At 33.1% G+C, this 12,072-nt stretch overlaps 1 protein-coding gene and 1 pseudogene across 1 annotated transcript in view; one reads left to right on the forward strand and one right to left on the reverse strand.

The window, feature by feature from the left end:
- Positions 1–1,540, reverse strand: part of LOC115234238 (unconventional myosin ID) — an 11,489-nt gene extending 9,949 nt beyond the window's left edge. Inside the window, exon 1 of the mRNA XM_029805103.1 lies at positions 1,319–1,540. Within this exon, the coding sequence (XP_029660963.1) occupies positions 1,319–1,407 (89 nt within the window). The 5' untranslated portion in view covers positions 1,408–1,540. The remainder of the gene's footprint in view (positions 1–1,318) is intronic.
- An 80-nt stretch (positions 1,541–1,620) lies between these two features.
- On the forward strand, positions 1,621–11,894 carry LOC115234241 (annotated as a pseudogene).
- The last annotated feature ends 178 nt before the right edge of the window (positions 11,895–12,072 follow it).

The raw sequence follows: 12,072 nt of genomic DNA on the forward strand, positions 1-12,072 counted from the left end.
AAAAAAAAAAATGGCTCTATATTATATAAAAATAATTAAATCATCATTATCGTTTAATATTTTTAATGAGCATCATCATGCAGAATATATATGTTCTGATTTTTTAGTTTTGCACCTTTTGCGATTTCTGAACATTTTCTTGTACAATTCTTGCCTTTTGTAATATAAATATACTTATTATGGTTCTCCTGTTCCAATACATTGTTTGGTTTGCGTTGGAGGTTCGCGGAATGTGTTTGGACTATTTGAACACGTGTATTTCTTCGCGAAATTTTTGACTGATTCTTATCTTATGATTTTTACTACTCAGATGCTTGAGTTTATGCGATTTTTATCTATTTTATTGACTGGTTTTTATTTTATTTTATAAGAAGTACTTGATCTTTAAAGAGGGACCGAAATGTATATCGTCTTTTAAAATATTTTATTATTAAAATAATAAGCTGCTTGGATATTATCAGAGAATATGTTACGTTCAATTTCTATTTATTCTCTTAAATAAAATAATTTTATTTGGCGAGATACCGAATTCTAAAGAAGATATTAAAGTAAGAATCAACGATATAGAACATTCTAATGACAAAAAAAAAGAAATGTAAGATTAGCGCGATATAAAAAAAAGATTATTATAGTGTAGCTGTAAATTTCGCATATTTTCGTCACATTTTTATAGCTGTACCAAAGAAAAATACAAAAACTCAAAATCCAGTTCTCACACAAAGAAAAACTATCGTTGACCAAAATTAATCAATCAATATCCGGTGGAAACGACCTCGGAAGTCTTCTTTGCCGTTAACGGGTCAAGTTCAACATACATTACGAATACAGCTTTAACATTTTAAAGCACATGAAATGAAAGATAAGAAAGAGAAAGAGAGAAACGGAAACACAATGCATACATTACTTCATTTTTCTTATCTCTCTATATGAAGTCATTCTAGATATTGCTATTTTCCATACGTCTCCTCCGTTTCCCTAGTCGACATTAGACAAAGTTAACTGGCTTGTAATTAACCCTTTTAATGTCAATTTTTTCAAAAAAAAACGAAAAATCGATCAGTCAGCATTAATTATTTAAACAAAGTCTTTTCGAAATGAAAATCTTTGCTATCCCTAGTACCTGCTGACACGCAGGCCACACCCTCTCGCGGGTGCCGCGGCGAACCGTACACGGGGCACGGGGCCCGCCGTCGCCGACGGCGAAGGGAAAAGGGAACGCGTGCGTACGCGCGCGCATGACGCTCCCCTCGCCGTTCACCTGTCATCGCGTCCGCGATCCTCGCCGGCGTCCTCGGCGGCCACGCACGCACGTACGTACCTCGTCTTGAGATTCTGCACCACGCGTTCAACCGTAATCTCGTCCAGCAGCACGAAATCGCCGATGCCGACGTCGTCGGTGTTCGCCATCTCGCTTTATTTCACTCGCGCACACGCGACGCTCACCGCTCACACGCAGATTCACCAGGTTAATTCGCACGACCAACCACCGCGCGCGACCGACCCGCGCGCACTGACGGTTGGTTGGCTCGCGTGCTCGCTTCACCGTCGGCCAACTTCGCTATCTCGAGTCGCTATCTTGCACGGCGAATGCGGTCATCTTCAGACCTCCCGCTCCTTCGTTTCGATTGGTCGATGATGACGCGTTTCGGATCGTGCAACACCGTATACACTAGCGGGATGATTTTTTGTTCTCTAGGTTTTTCTTTTAAACTAGGAAAAAGCGAAGAACAACGCGCAATGACATTTTCATTTTGCGCGTATGTGCCATTGGAAATTAGAATATATAAGACTGCGGATCAAGGTACATAAATTAACTATTGTTAATGTTCTCTCGCGGATACATGCCTTTCCGGGTAAAAGGTGGAATTCGATCAGTTATTGTTTTCTCGGGAAAAGGGGGCTCTTACCGTGCATTGTCATGTTTACTAGGATATTTACGATAAGACGAGCCATAGTACGTTCCTGATACGCGGAAGAAGTGGGCCCCGTGGGCCACGCATGCGCGTTCGCGTACGTCAGATCTTATTATTCACCTTTATTTTTGGAAGCGACACAACGCACGGACTTGTCATTTGCGGGGATCCCGTTGGTGCGGTAACGTTGTGTGTGCGTGTCCCGCACGTTCGCGAACGATGTCAACACGGACGACAATGACCACGAGGACGACGACGATGTTCGAGCGGAAAAGTGACTCGATGCTGCTGACGAATGGCAGCGGTAATCTCGTCGGAGATATTCGGAAAGAGGAACCGGCGAGATTCTGGACGAAGATCCGCCTGAACGAGTGGACGTTCAGCCTGTCACTTTTAGGACTATCGCTTTCGATCGTTATAGGAAAGTTGTACGCAAATTATGGTGAGTAAAACGGCAAATTGTACGCTCGCTTTCTACTTTGTTAGAATTCTTCGAAGAGGGAAGAGATTATACTGAAAATTGTGGACGATACAAATCGTTCACGCGCTAGAGGGTTAGAGGTTAGAATTGAATTATTAAACGTACGCTTTTTTTTTGTTTTGATTCTGTTCCCAGCGATCTGAATCGTTTCCACAAGAAGCATCTCGTTATCGCGCGAACAATAGATTGAGATATCGCAGATAGGACGTATCCTCGGGATTTATTTATCGAAAGCGCATTTTTTGTTTTGGTTCAATTGGAAGCGAGATTGTCGACGATGCGGATTATTCTGAGAAAAATATATGGCGTTCTAAATATACTTCAAATTTTGCTTGAATGTATAATTTTCATTTTTATTAAATAAATTATAAGTAAATTATTGATATTATTAATTATTAATATTTATCACAAATATTTTAATGATGTAGTATATAAATTTTCTATTGACATTAGTTTATTATTTTTAACTTTACATTTCTCATACTTGTGTTATTAGATGTTTTTTTTTTCAGTTACGCTTTCTACATTAGCTTTCTTCTTTCTCTCTTCGATACATGTAATAGAGTCATTCATAAAAAAATAAAAAATTATATATATATATATTTTTTTTTTATTAAGTTTAAGTAATATAAATATCCAATATACTATATAGAAAGTAATATTTAATATGCAATATTAATCAGTAATTAATTTAATTAAAAATTCGAAAAATATCACGTGTCTTTAAACGTCATGATATATATGTTATAAGTTGACACGTTACTTTAGGTGACTGCATGGAAACATATATCGTGTATACAGATAATTATTTATTTTTTTTTATACATAATTTTGTTATAAATTTAAACCTTCATAAATGATATGCTTTATACATAATATAGGTTAATTTATGTTATTTATAAGTTGTGTTATTCATGTAAAAATAAAACTACAAAATTTAATTCATTAATACTTAAGAGATCCGTTATGTTAATTATTATAATATTTATATTAAAATGATCTTTACAACAAAAGGGTTCAATCAACGATTTATAATTAGTTATGCCAAACTAAATTATATATCGTGACGTCATGAATTAATGATGGGCATTCTGGCGCTTTTAAAATCTTATTTTTAAGTTCTTTTTATGTTACTGCAAATATTAACATTTTTTATAATGTTTTTAGAACTTAGTCTCATTTGGAATAACAAAAAAAACAAAAAAAAAAAAAAAAAAAAAAAACCAAAAAAGATTTCTTTTTTTTTTGAAACATTTACTGTACTTTGTAGTTTATACAACACGACTATTTGTTTATATATGAATGTTAATTAATTTATTGATAATCTTTTCGACAATCTGAGTAATGAGTTCTTTTCCGCCCATATATTAACGTACGCATACATATGTACCTATATATATTATGCACACAAAACAAAAAACGAAAATGATCTCATTATTTTATGAGAATGAAATAAGAATCTGTAGCTGAAAAAATCACATCTAATAGATTTTACAATTAATTTATTAAAAAGCAATCATCTCTACAGACTGTTTTGTGTTATTATTTGTTATCAATAAATCTGCATTTTTCAATTGTTGATGTAATATTAATCACTAATCCTTTGCATAAAACAAAAGCTTTTGCACAACTCTCCATCCTCCACATATCATACATTTGTTTATATCTATTTTAAATAATTTATTATGAATTTTATTATTATACGTCAATATCCCATTCTATTTTAAGATATCTACATGAAAATTACATAATTTCTGTCGCTATTCGCGGATCTCAATAACGGATTCAACGTTTTTCCTCACAAAAATTCATGGCTTTGTAAGCTTTATATTTTTGTCTAATACACATTTCACATAAAAAAGTTTTAATATCGTTGATTTTTATTGTATGCTACGTGGTAAAACATACATAAACAGTGAGTGACAAAGAGAGAGAGAGAGAGAGAGAAACTGACTGATGATTATTTTTTTATGTCTCATTTCAGAGAAATTTAAACGTTCGTGGATCACGCATTCGTGAATTATATTTTTACAGGCGATCTATTTTTCTTACGAGATATATTTTTGGGTCGAGCTACGCGAGCTTTTCCTTCTCTCGAGATTTCTTCGCGCACGCGTTTGTATACGAATCTGCATCGCCCATGACCGAGTTTATCAAGGCCGCGTCATCGCTCGAAAAAGTACATACCTGATTGTCGCAACTGAGAGATAATAAAAGCGAAACACAAGAAAAGAAAGGAAAATCTTCTCTTTATTTTTTACGTTATACCTTTTATTTTATTTCTCTCTCTTTTATCTTTTCCTGCTCAAATTAATTGTCACTTTATTTAGAGAATATCATCTTTTAGAGTATTAGTTTCTTCATCTGGAATGATAATTCTCTCTCTATAAAGCAAATATTTTTTTTCTTTCTCTACGAAAGCTATAATTAAAAATTTAATAGCTGATTTAGAATAAAATAAAGAAGATTAACTACAACTGATGATCAAATAGCTACAACTGATGATCAAAACGGGAATGGCTAATACGAGTTTCTCATACTCTGCCTGTAGGAAAGTATTTGTCATGGGAAATCGAAGATCAATACTCTCTACCATCAATAACAACGTTCGTTCAAGTATACGATGCGATACCGAATATATCCGTTTTATCGAAATTCGACATGAAACGATTACCAGCAAACAGCGAAAGATTCTTCAATACGTATGCAGGAGCAGCTATAAATATGCTGGTCATATTTTATGAAAAGTACGATTGGCTGCTCAAAGCGACGATGAGTGGACTTATGATAACAAGTTTCTCTTGGTTCATCCTTTATAAAGACAGCAGTATACCCGGTGTCAATCCACCGTTCCCCTTCAGTCCTTCCAGGCAGAGGTAAGTCTCAAGTTTTATTTAGCTATACAATTACACAATATTTTGGTTGAAAAAATAATAACAATATTTGCAAATTAAATGTTAAATTCTTTTTGAACATACTATTAATAAAAACTAAGAAAAATATTCAATGTTATTAGAGAAATATTATTATATAATATCTATAATCATTGTAATCAACCATTAAATCAAGTGACAATTAATTACAGTATTGTTTGAGAAATTAGACATAATTTTCACTTTTTAAACATCGCTTGTCATATATATGTATTTCAGGATACGCAACGATTCAAGGATACAGATAAACTATTTAGTTGGTGCATTAAATGGGATATTATTTTTCATCTACATGTGTCTTTAACTTGATGAAATTTTCTCTACCTATTATTAGTATTATTTTATCTGATTTATTTATTATGTCGACGTGTTAATAATAACTTATTTATTGGTGGTTTATAATTACAATATATGAAAAAGATGGATCTATGAAAGAATAGGTACCAATAATAGGAAGTCTTAATGTTTTGTGTAATTCTTTATTAATTAACATATTTCGATATTACATTACAGTAACTTTCTAGAAAATAATTTTATCTTTTATTTGAACAAATGAAAAATCGAAAGCATAGAAAAATTTTTGCATTTTCGAAATTTGAAGAATTTCGAAAGTTTTATATTAAGCAATTTATCAATAGAAAGAATTTATATTGCTATAATTTCATAATCACTAATAATCACACTAACGATATAACTATGTAGAAATTATTGAAACAGAAGCAATCGCATGCATACAACAACCAAAAATATTAAAGTACAAAACAGTCCATTGTTCCATACTTCCAAATTTTAAACGGTTATTTGTTACTGGACTATGTAAGACTGATTGATTATCTGATAAAGTAATAATATTTATTGATAAGATAAAATAAAAGCGTTATGAGTTAGAATTGTATGCAGGACATATATTTTTTGCACGCTTAAAGATAACACATTTTTATATTATTTCGGATAGTGATATTTAATACATTTAATGTATATCGTTCTCTGAATGTGGTATCACATTTTTCAAAAATATATAGTTGGAATCTCATTAGGTAGCTACAAGAATGTCGAAAAAAATGGTGCAACGAAAAATGGGTTCTATTTAGATTATATTAATATGTAGTATTTATATATTAAATTATTTTAATAAATATAATTTTAACTAAAAACTGCAAACTTATACATCACAGCTTTAATATCGAAATGTCAAGTTTGAAACTATTAACTTTTAGCTATTAGCAAATAAAAGCTTTTTATCTTCCTCCCACCTATTGTAAGTATTACAAATATACATTTAAAAAAGAGTTTATTTTTTAAATAACTAATGTTAATAAAGTTAAAAGTATTTTTTTTTATAATATAAGCTGCGCCTTAACTATGACTGTGAATATTATCATTGTGTATACACGCACGCACAAAACATTTTATAATAATGTATAAAAATTCTCTGTAAAACGTGTGTCTGTAAAATAAAATTCTACTTAATAAATATTTAAGTTATCTATATACATAACTTTTTTTATAATATCTCTTTTTTATAATATCTTTTTACAATATAATATTTTCGATTAATTGACAAGGTCATTTAAATATCCCGCTCGACGGTGTCGTGTTTCAGCATGGGTAGTACACGCAGGATGATGTAATCACTCCGCGGCGCGAAAGAGTTGCGCAAAATAACGAAACGGTCAGTACCGTATTGCCTGGAGTAAGTATTTATTGACAACTGTCCTTGTTCACGTTCGTCTCGTCGTCCTCCATCGTACTCCGTCGTCTGTCTGTCTTTCGATCAACCTTCAGATTATGGCGAACGAGACTCATCCGCTCTGGGCAAAGCAAGGTCTATAAGATACACAATCCGGATGACTTCGAACGTATCACCAAGGGGATTAAAGTTGCGCGATGCATGCAATCGTCGTCTTCCTATGGTAAGCTCGCTTCCCAGGAGCTTACGCGACACATCAGCCACTCTATTTTGGAAGAAGATAAATAACGAAAGACAATTTATAATCGATCGATTATATGTAGCGTATATTCTTTCCCAATGGGTAAATCGCGTAGGCGTGTATTGGTTTTATAGCATTCGCATTTTGAGCGCGACAGATAGACAGGGCTCTCGATGGAGAGAAAGAGAAAAACAACAAAAAAAGTGAGAGGTATAATTGAATAAACGAATATATGAATCTCATTCATGTATGCGATGAATATGAAGAATGCTGAATTTATTTTTGATCCTCAATGAAAGGTAGACAAAAATAATTACTTATTAAAATATGAGATTTTATTGGTACTCGGTAAAGATGAAATAATTAATTTGCTTGGATAACAGAAATGTATATTAAAGTATAGCATTTGTTTGTCGGATCTTAAATTTAAGAATGTTTCTGGCTCTTTTGTTACAAAAAGTTGAATTTTAAGAACATAATATGTTGCTATAATAATATAATGTGATGATATAATAGATAATTAGAATTATATCTTCCATATTAATTTTGAAGATATATCGCAAGGATATTATATATGTATATTGCTTATACAAATTTAAAATATCATATTATATGTAAAAATATTATAAGGATTATCCTGTATTAGTGAAAGCAAACTTTGCCTGATATATGATTTATCTGATATAATTAGAATAAAAATCAATCGTTCAATCAGTGGAAATTTAATAAGGAATATAGAAATTTCTTTGGGATATAGAAAGATAAATAATTAAAAATCCAATATTTTTTTTAAATATTTTTGAAAATATTTTGTTTGTCAATTAATGCCATAAGTGAAGCAAAGAAAATATTGAAGATCAACAACAATATTTAGCAACATTCTACATGTAAAATTTTCTGTTTTGCAGTGCCTGATAGCGAACAAGAGTTGAGTCAATTAGTAGTATCGGACTCTTTGTGTTGTTCTCATTGTAATGCTGAGTTTGAGGATAAGCCACAACAGAGACTACACTATAAGTTGGATTGGCATCGTTATAATCTCAAGCAAAATCTGAATGGTTTGAAATCGATTAGTGAGGACAGCTTTAATAGGATGGTCGGTGAAGGTACAGTCTGAGATGAAGTACATGGCAATCGCTTAAGGCAGTACGACATGTGCAAATTTTGTAGGCGACATGTCTAGTCTGTCTGGTAGTGAGGCAGAGTCTGAAAACGAGGACGATGCTGGTACTTTGGAGACTAGGGCCTCATCAAATGAACAAACCAAGAACGAGCAGGCAAGTAAGAGCGGTTCTGCGGCTGTCAATAAATCTAAAAAGACATCGGAAAGACGCGGGAAGGCGATTGAATCGGACATTTCGGACACCGAATGTGAGGAAATGTCTAAGGAGCGGAAGCTGCAGGTCGTTGCCAGTCGTCACACCAAAGTATTCTTCGAGAACGACGATGGCAATATATTTAGCATCTATCGATGCCTGCTGCATCACAAGAAGGTTTGTTATCATTAATTAAATTTAGTTGTTATTAATTAGAGACGCACTTAGAGATGTACATTCTGCTATGCTTAATATATATGTGCACAATAAAATATCATCTTGAAATTGGATTTACCTTGAGTCACTTGGCGTGCTCTTTACTTGCCAGATCGGGAGATATGCAATTACGTTTTAGGACATTCCCGAGAAAGACGGTGAGATGATCATTCAGGCACTCGACAGTGGCAAGACGTCCAAATGCACGGTTATCATGGTCGGTGGTGGACATTTTGCTGCGGCTGTCTTTCAAAGTATGCATATTTTGTATTAAAAATATTTTTTTATGAGTGTGTATGTGTATATAATCATTACATTGGCTTGCTTTTACATATTATTGTAGATGGTGAGCCTATCGTGCACAAGACCTTCCATTCTTATACTGTGCGAGCGAAACAAGGCTTTGCTCAAAGCTCTCGTACAAACGGTAATCACGCGAAGAGTGCTGGTGCCAGTTTGCGAAGATATAATGAGGCATCGCTTATTCAGGTATACTTTCAAGAATACTTGTACATAGAAATTACAAATAAATTACGGATTTATGCGATTAAATTATTGTATCTTGGCACAAGAGTTATAAATGATATAACAATAATTATTTCTTAGCATGTGCAAGAGATACTGGAATCATGGTCGATGCATATCAACAATTCGTCGGCTGTCTTGTATCGAGCAGTTGGACCGCACAATCGCATGGTTCTCTTTGGCGGCAAGAATCCCCCCTTAGATAAGAACAATTTTAGAATAAGACCACTGCCATTTCCCACGCGTAGAGCCACGTTTAGAGAAGTCAAGAGGGTATACGATGTAGTGAGCACCATGGAGATTTATGGTAAACGATTATTTATCTTCTAAATTTAATATATACTGTTAATATACTTTAAAATACTTAAATACTATTTATGTCAGGCTCAGCAGCGGATTTCACCGATTGTTTTCCCAACTCTCCGCGACAACCCACGCGTAAGAAAGTTTCGAAACCGGAAATAATGAGCGAAATACCAGAAGGAGACGTCGTTGCCGAATGTAATTCTAACATAGGTACTAGCAATAGTCTCCAGGAGAATGATAAGTTTAAAACACCCGCACAGTCTACACCAGAGAAGCAGCATCGGAATTCCCGTCATATAGACAGAGCGAAACCGAGGAAAAGTCGGAATCGGCCGCTGCCAGGTAAATGTTATTAATATGAACCATAAATAATTATAGAATGTTTTTTCTGTACCAAAAATGTTGTACTTACTGTTTAAATATGTGATCATCGTTTATATAAATATATTTAAATTATACTTTTTTACACACATGTATTTTTATTGGATTGCTGATATAGAGGATTTCGTTATTTTACAGATATTATTGTTAGATTAGCTCAATCATCCTCTGAATCAGAAATAGATGCGCAACTTCCACTGGACGCTCCTTTGGTTGAACAAACTGTCGAAGTAGATTTTTCTGAGAGTTTGCAATCTTTTCAGGATACTGTGCCAAAATACATGAAAAACAAGAAAGCTAATCGGCAGAAGAAAAAGGTGAAAAAGGATGGTAAGGTTATTTAATAGATGACTTCTGTACCAAATTAATTTGTGACATTTTGCAACTTGTTGCAATAATTCAAGAATACGAAAAAATACATATTATATATATATAGATAGTTTAAATATAAAGAAAAATTCCTTTCTCTTTAAAGTTGGGTAGAGAAACATTTTATCAACACATATTTTATCATTTCTTAAAGTGTTTTATATTGTATTATTTCTAGCCCAGATAATCAATGAAGTATTGTTAAATGCTAGAACCAAGCTATGGACTGCATGTAAGCAAGGCGATAACGATCTATTATCCTCAGTCATCAATGATCTGTTAACCAAAATTAAAGAGTGCAAGGAGGAACAAAATAAAAAAGATGTTGCAATTGATTGCATGACGTCTAATGATACTTCCGTAAACACGGCTGACGTAGCGAAATTGGTTAATGATGTCAATGAGGACGGCAATACAATGTTGCATTTAGCGGCACTTGGTGGACACTGCGAACAAGTATGGTACGTATTATTGTAATTTATTATGGAGAGAGTTTACTACAACTTAAATATTTTAAAAAATTGCGCCAATTTTGGGCAACTTTTATGTAACGATTTGTCCTTAGGTTGTTGCTACAAAGCGGATCCGATCCCTGCAATAAAAATAAAAAGCTACAGACACCTTATGCTGCTGCTAACGATAAAAAGACTAGAAATATGTTTAGAAGATTTATGGAAGTTAACCCGGACAAATTTAACTATCAAAAGGTATTATTTATAACAGAATATTGCATCAATATCAAAACAAACATAGCTTTGTTATTTAAAAACTATTTTAATAAATTTATATATTATTTGACAGTCTCAAATACCTGGGCCACTTAGCGATGAGATAGAGCAAGCGGAGGTGGAGAAAAAGAGGCAACAACGGAAATTGAAACGATTCAAGGAAAAAATTAAGAGGAAGGAATTCGAACTGAAAAAGCAGGAGGAAAACGAAAAGCAGAGATTCCTTAATCTCAGCGACAAAGAAAAGGTGCGAATGTTAAAGTGTTCTTTAATAATTAACATGTCATTTCTTAATTTTTGTTTAGCATTTTGTTTAGCAGATTTGATATTTTACTTCTTTTGGTTTGTTACGTAGAGAGCATTAGTTGTGCAGAATCGGATGTTAAGCGAAGGATACACTGTAATCTCGCGGTGCTTCCAATGCGCCATTGATATGACCAACAAGGAGCCTTTTGAGTACAACGCCAATCGCTTTTGCTCAATGCCGTGTCTCAAGGAGCACCGTCTTCACAATAAATATGTTATCTGATGGTGTATTATGTCTAGCTAGAAAAACCTTTTTTATTCCAATTGTGCATTTGCGATGGATAATCAACCGCGGTTATTGATTTATGTATTAAAAGAAACTACATTTATACATAGAGAAGTTATACCGAATTAATTTATAACAACAATTTATGAAATTTGTCACAATTATTGAAAAACAAGAAGAAATTCTCGTACTGTCATTTACATGCTTTTTTGGGCAGAGAAAGAAAGGAGAAATAGTGTTTTATAATATAAACCACAACTTTTAGAAAATATTAACGAGAAAAAGATTTCTTAACTAGTTTTTAAAAAGGATGCAAATGTCTCTCTCAGAAAAATTTCTATATATATATACACACACACATACACAATACAATATATATTATATATATATATGTATATATACACACACACGCACATATATATATATATATATATATATATA

This window comes from Formica exsecta, unplaced genomic scaffold, assembly GCF_003651465.1.
Source record: "Formica exsecta isolate Colony F162 unplaced genomic scaffold, ASM365146v1 scaffold2, whole genome shotgun sequence".
Taxonomy (NCBI): Eukaryota; Metazoa; Arthropoda; class Insecta; order Hymenoptera; family Formicidae; genus Formica; species Formica exsecta.